The 24698-nt window shown below is 44.7% G+C and overlaps 1 protein-coding gene across 1 annotated transcript in view; it reads right to left on the reverse strand.

Moving 5' to 3' along the window:
• The window catches only part of LOC140740496 (rhophilin-2-like), an 84563-nt gene that overhangs the window by 49535 nt on the left and 10330 nt on the right, over window positions 1-24698 (reverse strand). Inside the window, exons 2-4 of the mRNA XM_073069677.1 lie at window positions 13251-13366; window positions 12339-12467; window positions 10315-10390 (exon numbers count right to left, since the gene is read on the reverse strand). Of these exons, the coding sequence (XP_072925778.1) occupies window positions 10315-10390; window positions 12339-12467; window positions 13251-13366 (321 nt within the window). The remainder of the gene's footprint in view (window positions 1-10314; window positions 10391-12338; window positions 12468-13250; window positions 13367-24698) is intronic.

Here is a 24698-nt window from a genome sequence, read left to right on the forward strand (position 1 = left end):
GGTCTTTAGGCTTCTACAGTACACCGCCCGGCAGGCTATCCTGGAGGGCGCGAGAAAGGCCAAACCTACTCTCCCTGATGGCACCCAGCTACAGTTCTTCGCTGACTACAGCCCTGGTATGACGCAGAAACAGCAGGGATACAAGGAGATTCATGCTAAGCTTCGACAGAAGGGCTTCGACTCATTCCTCATATACCCGGTGATTTTGAGAGTGAATATCAAGGGCATGAAGATGTCATTCAACTCGGCAGAGGAAATGAAAGATGGCCTGAGATCATCGGTGCTGGAAGATATGGAAGAAGACCCTGGGCAAAGTCCACACGCTCCTCAGGAGGAGATGGAACTGCATTAAGAGCTCAGACCAGACTGTATGCACAATCTAACAGGCACAGGCAACTTAACGTCCTAGGTGTGAAGTTTTCTGGTTATTCTTTTACTGGAAAGTCATTTGATGCACTTTTGTATTTAGTTAATTAAGGGGCCAGTTTGTTTCTGAGTATTGCAGGTCAGAGTTTTAAGGTAATGGCTCAGTTAACTTGTTAGTACAAGGATGACATGGTAATGTAATATAAGTCCGCCTAGAATATACTTTTTATCTTTTACTTTCTAAGGTGATATTCAAAACACCCAAATGTCATACTTCATCAAGAATGAAGCTGAAAAACAGCAGTGTATTCTGAATAACTTTAGTTGTACATGCTCATTTTGGGTTATGTCTCCAGTAGACTTGTTTACGTTCCTGGGCGCAAGATAGGACGTCACTGGCATCATCGCTAAGTGATGGTCTATTAAAGCAACAGTCTCCTGCAAGAGAGCTGTTGGGGTCTTGATATGTGTTATATTATATTTGAGACGGGAATGGCTTTAGTTATATAGGTTAATGGGTTTGACCAGATTTTTTTTCTTGTCTCTTTGATTTGATTGTCTATGAGAACCACTTTGCCTTTCTGATGTGTTGGTGCTAGAGGGGGGCAGTTAATGTTCAGTGTCTAACATTGCTAAGTGACACTCACAGATGTTACAAAGTAAAGGGTTGAATGGGGGGGTGATGGGAAGGTGGGTGGGTAGGGGGTAACTCAGGGCTCCACCACCAACTTACAACAACAGATCCAGGGGAAGATGAGAACACAAACAAATTAGAAAATCTTACCATTGTATCATTTAATGTTAGAGGATTAAACTCTCCCTACAAGCATTCAAAGGTTTTAGATTTCTTACGCAGAAAGAAAATAGATATCGCACTGTTACAGGAAACATGTCTTAAACGTAATGACATTCCCAGGGTTCAAAACCGTTTTTATAAACCTGTTGTGGCATCAGCTGATGGTACTCGTTTTAACGGAGTTGATATTAATGAGATGTAGTATTAATGTATCAATTGAAAGGACTGGCTCCGACAATGAAGGATGTCTGGCTTTTTGCTGTACATCCATTCAAGGTAAAAAAAAGTTGCATCCATTAGCAACTATATTCAACCAACTATATTCAAGGCAGAATTTTTTCCATCAATTACCTCACAATTACTGACGTTCAGTGACTATCAACTATATGTTGTTTCAGACATGAATGCTTTGGTAAACAATAACCTCGATAAATCTTCCTCAACTATATCAAACTCTCAAGAATCTGCTTCCAAAGCATTTAACCTCTTTCTAACGGATTTAAATTTAACTGATGTGTGGAGGATGCATATATATGATCCATATAACCATACATAAGTATTATGCAGAAGGCAGCAGACTGAACCATCTTTTGGCACTAACGCTCAAACAACAGGAAGCTAAAGGTCTATACCGGCGATTAGATGTGCTAAACTTGAAGTAGTATCAACAGAGGAAATAAACGAGACATTCAAGAATTACTTTAAAGAACTGTATACAAGTGGCTCAGTTCCTTCTGAGAATGACTTCACCGATTTTTTTTAGTGGATTAGACCTCCCTACGTTGTCATTAGAGGACACCAAAACTCTAGACTCTCCTATTACACTGGATGAGCTACTTAAAGCAGTCAAAGCAACAAATAGACAGCATACCTGTGGAACTTTACCTAGCACTTTGGGATATTCTTGGACCAGTATGGTTAGAAACATAAAAGTATGCTATTGGAAATGGCACTTTCCATAGAGATCTAAACACAGCCCTGATCACATTTATACCTAAGTCCGGTAAGGACCCCTTGGAGTGTGCCAATTACCATCCAATCTCTTTGATAAATGCCGACCTCAAGATATTTTCCAAAGTCTTAGCCAGTAGACTTGACACAGTAGTTAGGAAAATAATTCACTCAGATCAAACGGGCTTTATCAAGGGACATCTTGCATCTGATAATATTCACCGGCTCATACACATACTGAGTGCAACACATAAAATCCCACCTGCCTGTGGCCTGCTATTTCTAGATGCTGAAAAAGCCTTCAATCGCCTTGAATGGCCATATCTTTGGAGAGTTCTAAAAGAATTTAAGTTTAGCGATAAATTTATCAATATGATTCAAATACTGTATGCTAATCCTTCAGCCCAGGTATGTGTGGGAGGAGGTTTCCATATAACCATATAACAATTACAGCACGGAAACAGGCCATCTCGGCCCTTCTAGTCCGTGCTGAACGCTTACTCTCACCTAGTCCCTATGCACTCAGCCCATAACCCTCCATTCCTTTCCCGTCCATATACCTATCCAATTTTTTAAAAATGACAAAATCGAACCTGCCTCTACTACTTCTACTGGAAGCTCGTTCCACACAGCTACCACTCTCTGAGTAAAGAAGTTCCCCCTCGGATGGGGCCAACCTTCTCTTAGAGATTATTATTTTGCAGCACAGTTGAGAGCTGTGATATGTTGGTGCAACCCATCATATGACGCGCAATGGAAAAACATTGAGGAGCGGGTACTTCCCATCCCCGTACAGGCAATTTTGGAGGATAACAACCTGCAAAGGTACATAAATACTATTGATAGCCCATGGGTGAAATTGACTCTTAAAATATGGAAAACTACTATAAAAGAATATAATCTAGAGGGAGATATTGTAATTCTTAAGTGGTGTGCATGTGACTCGGATTTTACACCAAATAAATTGGATACTAGATTTAAGGACTGGACAGCTAAAGGAATAACAGTTCTTTGCAACATAATGAAAAAACTGTTCAGTTTTGAAATGCTTAAAGAGAAACATTTATTAGAAAAACAAGATTTTTATTGGTATTTACAGATGCAACAATATGTTAATTAGATGCTTAAAAATGTAACCAAGGCAAGTACATGCTTGATAGAGCTCTTTAGAAAAGCATATAATTCAGATAATGGTAGTAGACTCATTTCAAGCATGTATAAGAGTTTGTCAAATCTTAAAACACATTCAACTTCATACATTAAAACAAAATGGGAGAAGGAAGGAGGGATAATTATATCTGAGGAAGAATGGACAACAATATGGAGATATCAATGGAAGTGTACCAGTTCACAGAAATGGAGGGAGTTTGGATGGAAAAACTTGATAAGGTATTTTATTACACCCTCTCAGAAATCCCATTATGATAGTAACCTCCCTGTTTGCTGGAGAAATTGTGGAAATCAAAATGCAAATTATTATCATATTTTTTGGGACTGCCCTGTTATCAAAAACTATTGGAGGAGGATACACAATGCCCTACAAGACATCTTTAAATGTGAAATACCCTTAGAGAGTAAGACCATATATTTTGGATATATACCTCAAGAATGGTTGAAAAGAGATAAATATTTAATGAATATACTGTTGGTGGCTGGTAAAAAGACTCTTACTAGGAAATGGTTATCACAGGAGAGCCCAACTTTAAATACATGGATGGAAATTACAATGGACATTTACAAAATGGAGAAGATAACAGCATCTGTTAATCATAAGCTAAAGCAATTTGATTCATACTGGGAAAAATGGTTTAACTACATAATGCCTTACAGGCCTGACTTTATTCTCACAAATCAATGAATATGTTGTTAAAAAAAAAGATCACTCCCTACTTGTACATAGTTCTTTCCTTTTGCTTGTTTTTTCTTTCCAATCTTTTCTATAAGTGTATACCTCAGATAAATACTTTGTGGAGATTTGTGATATATATGATTATATGATATATATGCACAATGTCTGAAATACATCTTATGGAAATGTTTGTTTGATGATAAACTTCAATAAAAAAAATAAATTACAAAAAAAAGCTCCCCCTCGTGTTACCCTTAAATTTTTGCCCCTTAACTCTCAACTCATGTCCTCTTGTTGGAATCTCCCCTACTCTCAATGGAAAAAGCCTATCCACGTCAACTCTATCTATCTCCCTCATAATTTTAAATACCTCTATCAAGTCCCCCCTCAACCTTCTATGCTCCAAAGAATAAAGACCTAACTTGTTCAACCTTTCTCTGTAAATTAGGTGCTGAAAACCAGATAACATTCTAGTAAATCTCCTCTGTACTCTCTCTAATTTGTTGACAGCTTTCCTATAATTCGGTGACCAGAACTGTATACAATACTCCAAATTTGGCCTCACCAATGCCTTGTACAATTTTAACATTACATCCCAACTCCTATACTCAATGCTCTGATTTATAAAGGCCAACATACCAAAAGCTTTCTTCACCACCCTATCCACATGAGATTCCACCTTCAGGGAACTAACTATGTACCATTATTCCTAGATCACTCTGTTCTACCGCATTCTTCAATGCCCTACCATTTACCATGTCTTATTTGGATTATTCCTACCAAAATGTAGCACCTCACACTTATCAGCATTAAACTCCATCTGCCATCTTTCAGCCCACTCTTCTAACTGGACTAAATCTCTCTGCAAGCTTTGAAAACCTACTTCATTATCCACAACACCACCTACCTTAGTATCATCTGCATACTTACTAATCCAGTTTACCACCCCATCATCCAGATCATTAATGTATATGACAAACAACATTGGACCCAGTATAGATCCCTGAGGCACACCACTTTTCACCGGCCTCCAACCTGACAAACAGTTATCCACCACTACTCTCTGACATCTCCCATTCAGCCACTGTTGAATCTATTTTACTACTTCAATATTAATACCTAATGATTGAACCTTCCTAACTAACCTTCCATGTGGAACCTTGTCAAAGGCCTTACTGAAGTCCATATAGACAACATCCCCTGCTTTACCCTCATCAACTTTCCTAGTAACCTCTTCAAAAAATTCAAAAAGATTTGTCAAACATGACCTTCCACGCACAAATCCATGCTGACTGTTCCTAATCAGACCCTGTCTATCCAGATAATTATATATACCATCTCGAAGAATACTTTCCATTAATTTACCAACCACTGACGTCAAACTTACAGGCCAATAATTGCTAGGTTTACTCTTAGAACCCTTTTTAAAAAATGGAACCACATGAGCAATACGCCAATCCTCCGGCACCATCCCCGTTTCTAATGACATTTGAAATATTTCTGTCAGAGCCCCTGCTATTTCTACACTAACTTCCCTCAAGGTCCTCGGGAATGTCTTGTCAGGATCCAGAGACTTATCCACTTTTATATTCTTTTAAAGCTCTAGTACTTCCTCTTCTTTAATCATCATAGTTTCTATAACTACCCTACTTGTTTCACTTACCTTACTCAATTCAATATCCTTCTCCTTAGTGAATACCAAAGAAAAGAAATTGTTCAAAATCTCCCCATCTCTTTCGGCTCCACACATAGCTGTCCACTCTGATTTTCTAAGGGACCAATTTTATCTCTCACTATCCTTTTGCTATTAATATAACTGTAGAAACCCTTTGGATTTATTTTCACCTTACTTGCCAAAGCAACCTCATATCTCAGAGTTTCTCAAAGTTATTTGACATTGGACGGGGCACACGACAAGGGGACCCTTTGTCTCCTTTAATTTTTACTATATCTATTGAATCGCTTGCACATTTAATTAGAAACTCTCCTCAGATCTCTCCTATTACAATAGGTACAACTTCACATTCAATATCACTTTATGCAGGCAAATATAGTTTATATGGCAACAAACTCTCCCCTGTTTTAAAAACACTGAAGCAATTTGGATTTCTTTCAGGATACAACGTTAATCTGTCAAAATCAGCACTGATGCTGATTAATAGAGATAAAAGTAAGGTGTCTCTCCCTCCACAGATTAAGGTTACAAATGAGGTCCTCTACTTGGGTATTAAAGTTAATACTTCCCTATCACCTGTGGCTAAAACAAATTACTCTTTAATTTTGAAAAAAAATAGAAGATATTAATAAATGGAGACACCTGCCAGCATCAGTCCCAGCCCGTATATCGGTCATTAAAATGAACATCTTACCCCACATTAATTTTATCAGCTCAACAATCCCACTTGCACCTCCAGCAAGATATTGGCAAAAACTGGACACCTTACTAGAGTGCTATGTTTGGAATGGTAAACGACCTAATATAAAGTGGTCAGCTCTACAATTCAATAAATCAGATGGGGGATTGGCATGTCCAAATTTTAAACTGTATCACTGGGCATTTGTATTAAAAAGTCTTAGCTATTGGATGGAGGAGGATAAAGTTTTGTCATGGAAAAATATAGAACAAGAGCTAATAGTACCAATAAGGTTGAAGGACTTTCTCCTTATAGGTATGTCTACCAAAAAATGTGATTTGTTTTACGGTCCAATTTTAACCCATATGCAACAAGTGTTCAGAGCAGCAGAACAATTCCTAAAATTTAAAAGCGTATGGTGCAAATCATCTCCATTATGGAACAATAATCATTTTCTATCTGGGGGGAAACCATTCACTAACAGAACTTGGGAGGATAAAGGTATTACTACTCTTCAAGATATTCTCTCATACAATCTCTTCTCCCTCCTGCCATCTGGGAAAAGGCTCCAAAGCATTCCGGCTCTCACGACCAGACTACATAACAGTTTCTTCCCTCAAGCTATCAGACTCCTCAATACTCGAAGCCTGGACTGACACCTTGCCCTACTGTCCTGTTTATTATTTATTGTAATGCCTGCACTATTTTTGTGCACTTTACGCAGTCCTGTGTAGGTCTGTAGTCTAGTGTAGCTTTCTCTGTGTTGTTTTTTCACGTAGTTCAGTTTAATTCTTGTACTGTGTCATGTAACACCATGGTCCTGAAAAACGTTGTCTCGTTTTTACTCTGTACTGTACCAGCAGTTATGATTGAAATGCCAATAAAAGTGACTTGACTTGACTTAATGGGGCAAGTACTATCCTTAGCTTTCAAGAACTGGTATCTCGAAATAATATTGATAAACACTCTTTTCTTCTACTTTAGAGTAAGATCAGCTTGTAAAGCCTACGGGGTTCCCTGGGGGTCAGATTTAAAGGAACATCCCATTTTAAGTTGGATACAGACTGCTCCAAGATAGAGAATACGTATACAACACTGGAAGAACTCAGCAGGTCAGGCAGCATCCGTGAGAAAAGAGTAGCTAACATTTCGGGCCGAGACCCTTCATCAGGAATGGGGGTGAAGAGAGGGCTGAAGCCCAGTAATAGAGATAGGGGAGGGGGTAGGGCCTAGAGGCGCCAGGTGGAAAACCAATCAGAGGAAAGATAAAGGGGGAGGGGGAGGGGATAAGCATAAAAGAACTGTAGAGATAAAGAAGCAGAAAGTTGAAAGGGGAGAGAGGCAGAGAGGGACCTGGGATAGGGGAAGGGGAAGGGGGAGGGGGAGGGAATTACTGGAAATTGGAGAATTCAATGTTCATACCACCAGGTTGGAGGCTACCCAGACGGTAGATGAGGTGTTGCTCCTCCAACCTGAGTTTGGCCTCATCATGGCAGTAGAGGAGGCCATGTATGGACATATCTAGATGGGAATGAGAGGCAGAGTTGAAGTGGGTGGCAACCGGGAGGTCCTGTCTATTGTGACAGACGGAGCATAGGTGCTCGACGAAGCAGTCCCCCAATCTGCGTCGGGTCTCGCCGATGTAGAGAAGGCCACACCGGGAGCACTGGATGCAATAGACGACTCCAGCAGACTCGCAGGTGAAGTGTTGCCTCACCTGGAAGGACTGTCTGGGGCCTGGAATGGTGGTAAGGGGGGAGGTGTGGGGACAGGTGTAGCATTTGCACTTGCAGGGATAAGTGCCAGGTGGGAGTTCTGTGGGGAGGGACGTGTGGACCAGGTAGTCGCAGAGGGAACGATCCCTGCAAAAAGCTGAGAGGGGTAGAAAGGGAAAGATGTACTTGGTGGTGGGGTCTTGTTGAAGGTGCGGAAGTTGTGGAGGATAATATGCTGATATGCTCCAAGACAGATAGTGTCATATATCTATGATAAATTAAACTCCCAGAAATATATGCCCACATCAGGAATAAAAGCCTGGGATAGGGACATATCTGAATTGGGACAAGACTTAGACTGGGATGCAATTTGGGATAATTCTGCCAGTGCTTCAAAAAACCCAAATCATTGGTATATACACTTGAAATTTTGTCATAGAGCATATCTAACACCGAGAATTAGACATCAAATGGGACTGGTTCCTGACCCATACTGTTCATTTTGCCCCCACGGAACCATTGGCTCTTTTATACATGTTATATGGGAATGTCCAGGGGTTTTTGGTTTGTGGTGGAAGGTCATCAGTATGTACTCTTACAGAACTAATGGGGGTACAATTACCAATGGACCCCACTGTACATCTTCTAAATGATAACTCCCACCTTTCCCTTACGGAAAAAAATGCAAAATCTGGCTGGCAGGCCTGACTGCAGCTAAGAAGATTGTAGTCCAGCGTTGGAAACCTACCCATGATATTTCAAGTACTCACTGGCTTTGGAGCTTTTTGGACATTTCTTACCTGGAATTATCATCAGCAAGAATAAATGATGCACGACCAAACATAATCTTAATGTGGACAAATTTGATATCTAACTTAAAATATCTCCTGTTAAAATAGGAATGCTCTGTCTGTGTATGGACTACTATTCAGTTGGTTGGTGGAGGGGAAAGGGGTTGAGAGGTGGAGGGGGGAGGGATGAGGGTTGGGGGGTGTCTGGGTTAAACAGTCAAAATGTAATTGGTAACTGGTTGTATTGAATGTAATTTGTTAAGTGTTGCAATAAAAATTAGTGATTAAAAAAAGTGATTTTTGGTACTGATAGTTGGAGAGAAAGTAAGACAATTCAGAACTGTTTTGCTGACTGTGGTTTCAATCATTCAGGGTTGGAGATGTCAGTAATGGCTAGGAGTGAAAATGAAACAATTTCACTACTTCAACAAGTTAGTAACTATGAAGAATTTGAAGGTATCACCAATCATCTTGAATGATACAATGAAAATGAAGATTTGGAGGAAGCAAATTTCAAAAGTATTGTATGTAAGCAGTCCACTATTTATACTATGTGTCTGCGCTGATTTATAGTCTATCAAAAAAACACAGCAGTGAACATCAAATGAATTCCTCTGTCAATAACTATCAGGAACTAATATATAGTTTTATAGTACCGAAATATTATTGGTAGTGTTCTACATTGTTTTGTATTTCACTTAAATACATAATTTGTTAGTTAAATGGTAGTTTGTATTTTAATATCTTTTTAACTATTCCCATGTAACTTCAGCTAATTAGGCCAAAATGTACTCATCCCGATGTGTCTCAATTAACAGGAATCCACTCTATATTAAAAAAAAAATTAAATTAAATAACTAGTACAAAAAGAGAGCAAAAAATAGTGAGGTGGTGTTCATGGGTTCATTGCTTGTTCAGAGATCTGATGGCAGAGAGGAAGAAACTGTTCCTGAAACATTGTGTTTCATTTTTACTCTGATTCCTCTTGTAACTCTCTCCCAGCATAGACCGGTGAAGAGCTCACCACATCCATTCTGCCCATCACTCTTCTACTGCCCCAATCTACGACATCTCAGAAGCAGTCAATCACAGTCCAGATTCAGAATCGCACTTCCTGTGAGCTGAGACCCACCTTGCCCCTTTTTGACCCCAATCCTGGATCCTTTCATAAGTTCATAAAACACAGGAACAGGATTAGGCCACTTGGCCCATCAAGGATTAATGTCTGCTTTAAATATAATTCAATCTCAGACATGGGTGGTGGATCAAGTAGAGGAGGGGGAAACCAGGGGAGATAATGTTAGAACCCAATGACAACCCACAACCAATCCCACTCCTTCAACCAATATACATCCTCTACACCACCCCCAACCCCACCCTAGAGAACTGTTCCTCCACACCTGCCCAGTGACCCCACCTACCCCTTCCCGCCCTCAACTTAACCATGACCTCCCTCATGGAACTAGCCCCCACACCTACCACTCAGACTGACCTTCAGTGGAGCTACAAAGTCCACCTCCTTGGTTTCCTTCAGGCCCAGAGGGATGAGGGGGAAACAGAGATCCTGCCTGTGGACAGAGAGAACATCAGTCTGGCTAGAAAATAGGGCCACTCATTGACCGGGACATGGGCCGCCCACCGACCACTCACCAACCAGGACACGGGCCGCCCACTAACCACTTGTTCCCTGGGATATGGAGCCACCTGCTGACTGCTCACTGACCGAGACACGGGCCGCCCGCTGACCACTTGTTCCCTGGGACATGGAGCCACCTGCCGACTGCTCACTGACCGAGACACGGGCCGCCCGCTGACTGCTCACCCACCGGGACACGGGGCCATTTGCTGACCGCTCACTGACCGATACATGGGACCATTTGCTCTCCGCTCACTGACTGGGATACAGGGCCGACCACCGACCGCTCACTGACCGATACATGGGACCATTTGCTGACCGCTCACTGACCGATACATGGGACCATTTGCTCTCCGCTCACTGACTGGGATACAGGGCCGACCACCGACCGCTCACTGACCGATACATGGGACCATTTGCTGACCGCTCACTGACCGATACATGGGACCATCTGCTGACCGCTCACTGACCGATACATGGGACCATTTGCTCTCCGCTCACTGACCGAGAAACGGGCCGCCCGCTGACTGCTCACTGACCGAGACACGGGACCATTTGCTGACTGCTCACTGACCGGGACACAGGGCCGACCACCGACCGCTCACTGACCGATACATGGGACCATTTGCTGACCGCTCACTGACCGATACATGGGACCATTTGCTCTCCGCTCACTGACCGAGAAACGGGCCGCCCGCTGACTGCTCACTGACCGAGACACGGGCCGCCCGCTGACTACCCATTGACCGAGACACGGGCCGCCCGCTGACTGCTCACCGACCGAGACACAGGCCGCCCGCTGACTGCCCACTGACCGAGACACAGGCCGCCCGCTGACTACCCACTGACCGAGACACGGGCCGCCCGCTGACTGCTCACCCACCGGGACACGGGGCCATTTGCTGACCGCTCACTGACCGATACATGGGACCATTTGCTCTCCGCTCACTGACCGGGATACAGGGCTGACCACCGACCGCTCACTGACCGATACATGGGACCATTTGCTGACCGCTCACTGACCGATGCATGGGACCATTTGCTCTCCGCTCACTGACCGAGACACGGGCCGCCCGCTGACTGCCCACTGACCGAGACACGGGCCGCCCGCTGACTGCCCACTGACCGAGACACGGGCCGCCCGCTGACTGCTCACCGACCGAGACACGGGCCGCTCGCTGACTGCCCACCGACCGAGACACGGGCCGCCCGCTCACTGCTCACCGACCGAGACACGGGCCGCCCGCTCACTGCTCACCGACTGAGACACGGGCCGCCCGCTCACTGACCGGGACACAGGCCGCCCGTTCACTGCTCACCGACCGAGACACGGGCCGCCCGCTGACTGCCCACTGGCCGAGACACGGGCCGCCCGCTGACTGCTCACTGACCGGGACACGGGCCGCCCGCTCACTGACTGGGACATGGGGCCATTTGCTGACCGCTCACTCACCGATACATGGGACCATCTGCTGACCGCTCACTGACCCGGATACGGGGCCATTTGCTGACCGCTCACTCACCGATACATGGGACCATCTGCTGACCGCTCACTGACCGATACATGGGACCATTTGCTCTCCGCTCACTGATCGGGATACAGGGCCGACCACCGACCGCTCACTGACCGATACATGGGGCCATTTGCTGACCGCTCACTGATCGGGACACGGTACTGCCCACCGACCGCTTACTGGGACACTACTAAGAGCAGCCTGGCTCTGCTCCTTCCAAACTCTCACCCCATCCCCATACACACTCACGCAGACCCTCACGCTCCCCCTCCCCGGCGTGGGCACTCACTGTTTACATTGGCAGATCCTCACCAAACTGTTTAACCCCTGTACTGCCGCACCCTTTCCCACAATGCTGACACTCACTGCTCGCTCTGGTAGACCTCCACCGATCCATTTAACCCTTCAAGCTCCTCCTTCAGCAGCTGCAGGTTGGAGTTGACGAAGCTCAGCTCCAGTAGAGCCACCTCTCGGACATGGGGGTTGTCTGTCGCCCTGGAAGACCAAGAGAGCAAGTAGCCCACCTTCTGTTTGCTCCCCACACCCCCCCTCAACCTTCACCCCTGTTGTCAACCCCCCCCCCACCAGCTACCTAAACAGAGGATCATTCTGAAAAACCAGGAGAGTCCAACCTATCGTCCCCAACCCACAAATTGCTCCCCACCCCTCAACCCTCTCTCCACCTCTGCCCTTCCATCTGCCACCTCCCTCACCCTCCCCTCCACCCCGCTGCCTGCTGACTCACTGGCCCTTCAGTCCATGATGTTGTGCCAGTCTCTTAACTCTAAGATCAATCTAACCCTTCCCTCCCACACAGCCCCTCATTTGACTATCAACCAGCCTAAGACACTCGAACATCCCCACCTTTACCACCACCCCTGACAGCGTGTTCCAACTCAATGTGTAAAACAGTTACTTCTGACATCCCTCCTATACTTTCCTCCAATCACCTAAAAATTATGCCCCCTTGTATTAGTCATTTCCACCCTGGGGAAAAGTCTCTTGGCTGTCCACTCGATCTTCTATGCCTCTATCAACCTATCCTCATGAGACATGCGCTCTAATCCAGGCCGCTTCCTGGTGAATCTCCTCTGCACCCTCTCTAAAGCTCCTAGTAATTTCAACCTTTCTTTGTGAGACACGCTCTCTAACTCCCAGATTTCCTGGCTTTCTTGCTTTTGCCAACTGCCCTTTGCCCGCGAATGTCAGTAGAAAGGAGCAGATGGAGACTCAGCCAGCCAGAGGGACATGGATGTAGCACAACAGGTGTGGACTTACCGCAGCAGGTTTTCTGCGCCTGCCCGTAGGCGCGTCGCTTTGATGATCTGCTGGTTGATTGTGACCCGGTGGCTCTGCAGCTTACTGCGGCCGGTCTGTGCATACGGATTACATCCCTGGAATGAGAGCCACCATCAGTAGGCACAGTGGGTGAAGCTGTTGCCTCACGGCCCCATATAACCATATAACAATTACAGCACGGAAACAGGCCATCTCGGCCCTTCTAGTCCGTGCCGAACGCTTACTCTCACCTAGTCCCACCGACCTGCACTCAGCCCATAACCCTTCATTCCTTTCCTGTCCATATACCCATCCAATTTTACTTTAAATGACAATACTGAACCTACCTCTACCACTTCTACTGGAAGATCATTCCACACAGCTACCACTCTCTGAGTAAAGAAATTCCCCCTCGTGTTACCCTTAAACTTTTGCCCCCTAACTCTCAACTCATGTCCTCTTGTTTGAATCTCCCCTACTCTCAATGGAAAAAGCCTATCCACGTCAACTCTATCTATCTCCCTCATAATTTTAAATACCGCTATCAAGTCCCCCCTCAACCTTCTACGCTCCAAAGAATAAAGACCTAACTTGTTCAACCTTTCTCTGTAATTTAGGTGCTGAAAACCAGATAACATTCTAGTAAATCTCCTCTGTACTCTCTCTAATTTGTTGACAGCTTTCCTATAATTCGGTGACCAGAACTGTACACAATACTCCAAATTTGGCCTCACCAATGCCTTGTACAATTTTAACATTACATCCCAACTCCTATACTCAATGCTCTGATTTATAAAGGCCAGCATACCAAAAGCTTTCTTCACCACCCTATCCACATGAGATTCCACCTTCAGGGAACTATGCACCATTATTCCTAGATCACTCTGTTCTACTGCATTCTTCAATTCCCTACCATTTACCATGTATGTCCTATTTGGATTATTCCTACCAAAATGTAGCACCTCACACTTATCAGCATTAAACTCCATCTGCTATCATTCAGCCCACTCTTCTAACTGGCCTAAATCTCTCTGCCAGCTTTGAAAACCTACTTCATTATCCACAACGCCACCTACCTTAGTATCATCTGCATACTTACTAATCCAATTTACCACCCCATCATCCAGATCATTAATGTATATGACAAACAACATTGGACCCAGTACAGATCCCTGAGGCACACCACTTTTCACCGGCCTCCAACCTGACAAACAGTTATCCACCACTACTCTCTGACATCTCCCATTCAGCCACTGTTGAATCTATTTTACTACTTCAATATTAATACCTAATGATTGAACCTTCCTAACTAACCTTCCATGTGGAACCTTGTCAAAGGCCTTACTGAAGTCCATATAGACAACATCCCCTGCTTTACCCTCATCAACTTTCCTCGTAACCTCTTCAAAAAATTCAAAAAGATTTGTCAAACATGACCTTCCACGCACAAATCCATGCTGACTGTTTCTAATCAGACCCTGTCTATCCAGATAATTATATATACCATCTCTAAGAATACTTTCCATTAATTTACCCACCACTGACATCAAACTGACAGGCCTATAATTGCTAGGTTTACTCTTAGAACCCTTTTTTAAACAATGGAACCACATGAGCAATACGCCAGTCCTCCGGCACCATCCCCGTTTCTAATGACATTTGAAATATTTCTGTCAGAGCCCCTGCTATTTCTACACTAACATCCTTCAAGGTCCTTGGGAATATCCTGTCAGGACCCGGAGATTTATCCACTTTTATATTCCTTAAAAGCACCAGTAGTTCCTCCTCTTTAATCGTCATAGTTTCCATAATTTCCCTACTTGTTTCCCTTACCTTACACAATTCAATATCCTTCTCCTTAGTGAATACCAAAGAAAAGAAATTGTTCAAAATCTCCCCATCTCTTTCGGCTCCACACATAGCTGTCCACTCTGATTCTCTAAGGGACCAATTTTATCCCTCACTATCCTTTTGCTATTAATATAACTGTAGAAATCCTTCAGATTTATTTTCACCTTACTTGCCAAAGCAACCTCGTATCTTTTTTTAGCTTTTCTAATTTCTTTCTTAAGATTCTTCTTACATTCCTTATATTCCTCGAGCACCTCATTTACTCCATGCTGCCTATATTTATTGTAGATATCTCTCTTTTTCCTAACCAAGTTTCCAATATTCCTTGAAAACCATGGCTCTCTCAAACTTTTAACCTTTCCTTTCAACCTAACAGGAACATAAAGATTCTGTACACTCAAAATTTCATCTTTAAATGACCTCCATTTCTCTATTACATCCTTCCCATAAAACAAATTGTCCCAATCCATTCCTTCTAAATCCTTTCACATCTCCTCAAAGTTAGCCTTTCTCCAATCAAAAATCTCAACCCTGGGTCCAGTTCTATCCTTCTCCATAATTATATGGTTCAATCCTGACCTCAGGCGCTGTCTGTGCAGAGTCTGCAAGTTCTCCCTGTGTCTAAGTGGGTTTCCTCGGGGGTGGGGGAGACACTCCAGTTTGCTCCCACATCACAAAGACATGCATAGCCTCTCACCTAGATAGATATTTTATTGATCCCAAAGGAAATTACAGTGTCACAGTAGCATTACAAGTGCACAGATATAAATATTAGAAGAGAAGTAGAAGGAATAAAAAGTAAATTCTCACAAATATTCTAATGGGAGGGGGTCATCACTTCCCTGGATACAGGGTGACTCCTTATAGAGCCCGATAGCCTCATATAGCGCTCTTTGGAGCAGCGGAGTTGTCCTAGTCAAGTACTAAATGTGCTCCTCTGTTCAGCCAAGGTGGCGTGCAGAGGGTGAGAAACATTTTCCAGAATGGCCAGGATTTTCCAGAGGATCCTTTGTTCTACCACAGCTTCCAGTGTGTCCACTTTCACCCCTATAACAGAGCCAGACTTCCTAATCAGTTTATGGAGCCTATTAGCATCACCTCTACTGATGTCATTGCCCCAGTATACCACCACATAGAAGATTGTACTGGTGACAACAGGCTTGTAGGACATGTGAAGAAGAGGTCTGCATTTGCCAAAGGATCTCAGTCTCTTCAGAAAGTAGAGACAACTCTGGCCTTCCTTGTGCACAGCCTCTGTGTTGGTGCTGTACTCAAGTCTGTCATCCAGGTTCACCCCCAGGTACTTGTAGGTCCTCACCACATCCACATCCTCACCATCAATAGTAACAGGGAGCAGTGCAGGCTTGGCCTTCCTAAAGTCCATCACCACCTCCTTTGAGCTGCAATGATTCAGCTTGTACCATTTGACAAAGCTGTCCACCAGGCCCTGTATTCATCCTCCCACCCTCCCTTTATACATCTGACTGTTGCTGGGTCATCAGAGAATTTCTATAAATGACATGACTCAGTGTTGTATCTAAAGTCTGAGGTATACAGGGTAAACAGGAAGGGAGCCAATACAGTCCCCAATGTGTGACACACAGCTCTGAAGCCACACAAACTGTGGTCTGCCAGTCAGGTAGTGCATTATCCAGGATACAATGGAAGTGCCAACCTACATTGAACAGAGATTTTCTCCCAGCAGTGAGGGATGCATGGTATTGAGTACACTTGAGAAATCAAACAAAAATCCTCACAGTGCTGCCCTGCTTATCCAAATGGGAGTAGGCTCCGTTCAGCAGGTAAATGACAGCATTATCGACTCCAATGTGTTTCTAGTAAGCAAATTGCAGGACTGATCTGACCAGGGGTCTGAAGTGAGTCAGGACCAGCCTCTCTAGGGTCTTCATGATGTGTGAGGTTAAGGCCACTGGACAGTAGTCATTCAAGACTTTCATTTGGCCCTTCTTGGGTACTGGCACCACACATGACGTTTTCCCAGATAGAAAATGTACTGGAGAACTCCACACAACTGCTCAGCACACACTCTATCACACCATCTGATCTCAATGCTTTGCCATATCTGAGTTTGCATGCCATTCTCACCTGCTCAGTAGTGAAGGTGAGCCCATGACAAATGGGAAGTTGATGGAAGTTGGGGACTGGGGGACGTGAAGGTTGGGACAATACCAGTTGGTATGTGGAGGTGTGGATGGTAGGTGAGGGCAAGGAAGGGAGGTAGACAGTGGACCTAATGGCATGAACATTGATTTCTCCAACTTTGGTAACTCTTTCCTCCTTTCCCTACTTCAATTCTCCACTCTGGCATGTTACCTCTTCTCACCTGTCTATCCCCTTCCCCAATGCCCCTCCTCCTTCTCTTTCTCCCATGTTTCGCTCTCCTCTTCTATCAGATTCCTACTTCTTCAAAACTTCACCTTTTCTACCGATGAGCTCCCAGTTTCTTACTTCATAGCCTCTCACCCACCCACCTGGCTTCACCTCTCACCTGCCAATTTGTCCATTTTTCCCTCTCCCCTTCTTATTCGGACATCTTCCCCCCTCTTTCCCAGTACTGCAGAAGTGTTTCGGCCTGAAATATCGGCGTTTATTCAATTCTATTCGAGTTGCCAAGCCTGCTGAATTACTCTAGAATTTTGTGTTCACACAGTTCAGTGGGTTAACTAGCTGCTCTAATTACCCCCCCACCCCGTGTGTTTATACAGTTCAATGGGTTAACTAGCTGCTCTAATTACCCCCCCCACCCCGTGTGTTTATACAGTTCAGTGGGTTAACTAGCTGCTCTAATTCCCCCCCACCACCCCGTGTGTTCATACAGTTCAGTGGGTTAACTAGCTGCTCTAATTACCCCCCCCCCACCCCGTGTGTTTATACAGTTCAGTGGGTTAACTAGCTGCTCTAATTACCCCCCCACCCCGTGTGTTTATACAGTTCAATGGGTTAACTAGCTGCTCTAATTACCCCCCCCACCCCATGTGTTTATACAGTTCAGTGGGTTAACTAGCTGCTCTAATTACCCCCCCCACCCCATGTGTTTATACAGTTCAATGGGTTAACTAGCTGCTCTAATTACCCCCCCCACCCCATGTGTTTATACAGTTCAGTGGGTTAACTAGCTGCTCTAATTACCCCCCCCACCCCATGTGTTTATACAGTTCAATGGGTTAACTAGCTGCTCTAATTACCCCCCCCACCCCATGTGTTTATACAGTTCAATGGGTTAACTAGCTGCTCTAATTACCCCCCCCCCACCCCGTGTGTTTATACAGTTCAGTGGGTTAACTAGCTGCTCTACCCCCACCCCGTGTGTTTATACAGTTCAGTGGGTTAACTAGCTGCTCTAATTCCCCCCACCCCGTGTGTTTATACAGTTCAGTGGGTTAACTAGCTGCTCTAATTCCCCCCCACCACCCCGTGTGTTTATACAGTTCAGTGGGTTAACTAGCTGCTCTAATTCCCCCCACCCCGTGTGTTTATACAGTTCAGTGGGTTAACTAGCTGCTCTAATTACCCCCACTTCGTGTGTTCATACAGTTCAGTGGGTTAACTAGCTGCTCTAATTCCCCCCACCCCGTGTGTTCATACAGTTCAGTGGTTAACTAGCTGCTCTAATTCCCCCCCCGCCACCCCGTGTGTTTATACAATTCAGTGGGTTAACTAGTTTCTCTAATTACCCCCACCCCGTGTGTTCATACAGTTCAGTGGGTTAACTAGCTGCTCTAATTACCCCCACCTCATGTGTTCATACAGTTCAGTGGTTAACTAGCTGCTCTAATTCCCCCCACCCCGTGTGTTCATACAGTTCAGTGGTTAACTAGCTGCTCTAATTCCCCCCCACCACCCCGTGTGTTTATACAATTCAGTGGGTTAACTAGCTGCTCTAATTCCCCCCACCCCGTGTGTTTATACAATTCAGTGGGTTAACTAGTTTCTCTAATTACCTCCACCCCGTGTGTTTATACAGTTCAGTGGGTTAACTAGCTGCTCTAATTCCCCCCCACCCCGTGTGTTTATACAGTTCAGTGGGTTAACTAGCTGCTCTAATTCCCCCCCACCACCCCGTGTGTTTATACAGTTCAGTGGGTTAACTAGCTGCTCTAATTCCCCCCACCCCGTGTGTTTATACAGTTCAGTGGGTTAACTAGCTGCTCTAATTCCCCCCCCACCCCATGTGTTTATACAGTTCAGTGGGTTAACTAGCTGCTCTAATTCCCCCCCACCACCCCATGTGTTTATACAGTTCAGTGGGTTAACTAGCTGCTCTAATTCCCCCCACCCCGTGTGTTTATACAGTTCAGTGGGTTAACTAGTTGCTCTAATTACCCCCACCCCGTGTGTTCTTACAGTTCAGTGGGTTAACTAGCTGCTCTAATTCCCCCCACCCCGTGTGTTTATACAGTTCAGTGTGTTAACTAGCTGCTCTGGAGGGAGTTGATGGGAAGGTGGAGACAATGAAATGGGATCTGGGCAAGTGGATGGAAAAACCTTTCCCTTCAATATCAGGATGGTGCACGTTTCAGTTTACAGCAGTGCTGAGCTTCAAAGTTTCAAGTTTCTTGCAGTAAACATCACCAAAATTCTGTCCTCGTCCAGTCATGTTGACACCACAACCAAGAGGGATCATGTGTGCCTAAAAACCCTAAAGTAACTTGTCATGTCCCACTTGACTCTCAACAACTTCTATCGATACACCATAGAAAGCATTCAATCTGAATGAATCACGGCTTGGTATGGCAACTGCTCTGCCCGTGACAAGAAACTGCAGGAGTTGTGGGCACAGCTCAGCACAGACACCAGCCTTCCCTCCACAGACTCCACGGTCTACACTTCTTGCTGTCTCAGCAAAACAGCCAGCATACATGCATTTTGGCTTATATTTTATTAACGTATTTATAGTAAAATTTTGTTTTATGTGATGTATGTTGTGTGGGTCACTGTGGTTTGGAGGAACATTTGGTTGTATACATGTACAGTCAGATGACAATAAATTTGAACTTGACTTATTCGAAGCCTCACCCACCTCAGACATTCTCTTTTCTCCCTCTCCCATTGGGCAGAAGTTTTAAAAGCTGGAAATCATGCACCACCACATTCAAAGACAACTTCTACCTGCACTGATAAGACTGTTGGATGACTGTCTAGTATGAAAAAATTAACTCTTGGCCTCACAATCTACAGTACCTTGTTATGGCCTTGCATCTTATTGTTTGGCTACATTGCACTTTCTCCTTAAATGTATCACTTTATCCTGAATTCTGTTATTATTTTCCCTTGTTCTACATCAATGTTCTACATCAATGATCTGGTCTGTATGAACAGTATGCAAGACAAGTTTTTCCCTGTACCTCGTTCTCCACTCAGTGGCCACTTTATTAGGTACACCAATACACCTGCTCGTTATTGCAAATATCTCATCAGTCATCTTGTGACAGCAACTCAATGCATAAACTAATGCAGACATGCTCAAGAGGTTCTGTTGTATATGACAAAAATAGACCAATTCCAATTTAAAGTTATAAGAGATATAGCAGGAGTTGATCACAGGAGTCTGCTTCACATGGTTGGTTGTGGGGGAGGGGTCTGAAACTCGAGGGCATAGGTTTGTGATAGGGAGGAGGTTTAAAGAAGATGAGGGGTAAAATTTTCACATAAAAAGCAGTTCGTATGGAAAATGAGCTGCTGGATGAGGTGGTCTTGGCAGGAACAGTAACAACTGGACATGTACCTGAATGAGCAAACACGAGGAAATCAGCAGATGCTGGAAATTCAAACAACACACACAAAATGCCGGTGGAACAGAGCAGGCCAGGCAGCATCTATAAGGAGAAGCACTGTCGACGTTTCAGTCCTGATGAAGGGTCTCAGCCCGAAATGTCGACAGTGCTTCTCCTTATAGATGCTGCCTGGCTTGCTGTGTTCCACCAGCATTTTGTGTGTGATGTACCTGAATGAAGAGGGCACAGCAGGACGTGGAATTCGTGCAGGCAAATGGGATTGCTGTAAACAATCAGGCTGGGCTGAAGGACCTTCGTCCGTGATTTGATGCAGCAGGATTCCAGTCCAGATCAACGTGTGCCCCCAGCCTGGGCAGCAGTAAGCACCCCTGCGCTCAGCATGCGTAGAACATAGAACAGTACAGCACAGAGCGGGTCCCTCGGCCCACACTGTTGTACCGACTCTAAGATCAGTCTCACCCTCCATTTTCCTATCGTCCATGTGCCTATCTAAGAGTTTCTTAAATGCCCCTAATGAACGTACCTCTACCACCACCCCTGGCAGTGTATTCCACATACTTCTCTGTGTAAAAACTTTACCTCTGACAATCTTCTATACTTTCCTGCAATCCCATTAAATTATTTTTTATTTATTTAGCGACAGCACAGAGTTAGCCTTTCCAGCCACACCCCAGCAGCCCCATAACCTAATCACAGGACAATTTACAATGGCCAATTAACCTACATCTTTGGATTGCGGGAGGAAACCGGAACACCTGGGAAAGCCACGCATTCCACGGAGAGATCCTTACAGAACGGCATCGGAATTGAACTCCCAACTCCAGAACACCCCAAGCTGTAATAATGCCTGTAAACTGCTACGCGACCTTGGCTCCTCCTCAGGACAAACTCCCTGGCTGTTCACTTGATCTATGCCTCTTATCATCTTGTACACGTAGGGCTGTTCTCTCATCTTCCCTCACTCCAGAGAGAACAGCCCTACCTCACTCAACCTATCCTCATAAAACATGCTCTCCAATCCTGGTAAATCTCCTCTGCATCCTCTTTAAATCTTCCACATCCTTCCAATAACCTCCACCCACTAACCCACCCCTCCACACCCCCAACCACCACTACTTTATAATTTTTGGTTGGAGTCACCTTATATACAGACACTCCTGTGTCTAGCATCACATTATGGACATACAATCAATCTGTGTATATAACTTACCTTATGTATTTATATTTATTGTATTTTTTAATTATTGTGTTTTTTTGGGTTGCATCGGATTCTGAATACAATTATTTTGTTCTCCTTTACACTCGTGTATTGGAAATGACATTAAACTATCTGGAATCAATAAGGAAGTGACCAGAACAATATTCCAAGTGTGGTCTAATCAGAGTTTTATAGAGCTGCAACATTACCTCACGGCTCTTGAAGTTGCACCTGTATTTATGATTTGAAATTGAACACTGAAATGCAGCTGGCATTGCTTACAAATTAGCAGTGACGTACACATCCATACGTGCACACTGACACACACATAAACACAAGCTCTAGCTTAACAACACCCAACACAACCTTTCTCAGGGCAGGGTGGAGTTACACTGACGGCTGTGTTGTGGAGCAATCAGCAATGGGTGTTGTCACGGCTTTGACGTCTGATAGGAGCTCACACAGAGCGTCACCATGGACACGGTGTCATTGACAAGAAGTTGGGGCTGTTCCTTGCTGCCCAGAGTAAAGCTGATTCTCCCTGCCAGTGCCCAGCCTTGGGAGTGGGGGTAGGGGGTGGTGGTACGTACCAATCCCAATCCAGTTTACATGGGAGAGGACAGCTGAGAGCAATGCAAGAGCTCAGGGTCAGTGGAGGAGGGGTGGAAACCAGGAGTGTTCGAGGGAGGGTTCCAGACCCAAGCTGGAGGGGATTACAGAGGGTGGGGGGCAGGAGGTACTTCAGGATCAGAATCAGGTTTATTATCACTGACATTGGTCATGCAATTTATTGCTTTGTGGCAGCAGTAAAGTGCAATGCATAAAACACAATAATACATAAATAATAGTGCAAAAAGAGAGCAAAACAGTGAGGTAGTGTTCATGGGTTTGTGAACCGTTCAGATATTGGTGGCAGTGGAAGGCAGGTGGAGCACCAAATGCAGTGAGTTCTTTCTGCATGCATGGGGGTTTTCCTTACTTTTTGTAAACCATAAAAGAGAGATAGGTTCTAGAGGAGAGACCGTTGTTGGAATGGAGGCCTAGAGTCAGAGTGGGAACTGAGAGACTTGGAATCAAGAAGCTTCGACGAGAAGAGGCCGAGGCCAAAGAAACAGGTAAGAAGGGTAGGTTTTTCCTTTCGTGACTGCTGATTTGGTCTTGGTTGTCCACTGTACAGTGCAGGCAGGATGGCAGTGGAATGCTCCTCCTGTAGGATGTGGGAATTCATGGAACCTGATGGTCTCCCTGATGACTATACTTGCGGGAAGTAGCCAATTCCAGCTCCTGAAAGGCCGCATTAAGGAGCTGGAGCTGGAGCTGGAGTTGGATGAACATAGGATCATCCAGGAGGCAGAGCATTTGATAGATATGACTTCTCAGCAGGTGGTTACACCCAGAGTGCAGAATTCAGGGAGTAGATGGGTGAACACTGAGAGAGGTAAAGGGAGAAAGAAGTCAGTGCAGGGTCCCCCTGTGGCCATTCCCCTCAGCAACAGGTATAATACCCCTTTGGCTTACTGCTGCCCAGGCTGGAGACACACATTGATCTGTGCATGCCAAGCGCAGAGTGTGGTTCTAGATGGTTCATATTCTGCATTGAGGTTGGTGACCAGTAGTGTTCTGCAGGGATCTGATCTGGAACCCTTTCTCTTTGTGATTTTTATAAATGACCTTAATGAGGAAGATGAAGGATGGGTTAGTAAGTCTGCTGATGACACAAAAGTTTGGGGTGTTATGAATAGTCTGGAGGGTTGTCAAAGGTTACAGTGGGACATCGATAGGATGCAGAACTGGGCTGAGAAGTGGCAGATGGAGTTCAACCCAGATAAGTGTGAAGTGGTTCATTTTGGTAGGTCAGATTTGAAGACAGAATATAATATTAATGGTAAGACCCTTGGCAGTGTAGAGGATCATTGAGATCTTGGTGTCCATGTCCATAGGACACTCAAAGCTGCTGCACAGGTTGACAGTGTTGTTTAGAAGGTGTATGGTGTGTTGGCCTTCATCCACCGCAGGATTGAGTTCAAGAGCCATGAGGTAATATTACATCTATATAAGACCTTGGTTATACCCCACTTAGAGTACTGTGGTCAGTTCCGGTCACCTCACTACAGGAAGGATGTGGAAACTATAGAGAGAGTGCAGAGGAGATTTACAAGGATGTTTATAATCCTGCCAAAGGGTCTCGGACCAAAACGTCGACTGTACTCTTTTCCATAGATGCTCCCTGGTCTCTGAGTTCCTCCAGCACTTTGGGTGTGTTGCTTGGATTTCCAGCATCCGCAAATTTTCTCTATTTTGTGATTGGTTTACAAGGATGTTGCCTGGATTGGAGAGTGTGCCTTATGAGAATAGGTTAAGTGAACATGGCCTTTTCTCCTTGGAGCAACGGAGGATCAGAGGTGACCTGATAGTGGAGGATAAGGTGATGAGAGGCATTGATTGTGTGGATAGGCAGAGGCCTTTTCCCAGTGCTGAAGAAGCTAACACGAGGAGACATAGTTTTAAGGTGCTTGCAAGTACTTTTAAGGGAATGTCAGAGGTAAGTTTCTCACACAGAGAGTGGTTGGTACATGGAATGCACTGCCAGCAATGGTGGTAAAGGTGGATAAAATCCCTCTAGCGATGAAGGCCAACATTCTA

Source organism: Hemitrygon akajei, chromosome 17 (genome assembly GCF_048418815.1).
Source record: "Hemitrygon akajei chromosome 17, sHemAka1.3, whole genome shotgun sequence".
In the NCBI taxonomy this organism is placed as follows: domain Eukaryota; kingdom Metazoa; phylum Chordata; class Chondrichthyes; order Myliobatiformes; family Dasyatidae; genus Hemitrygon; species Hemitrygon akajei.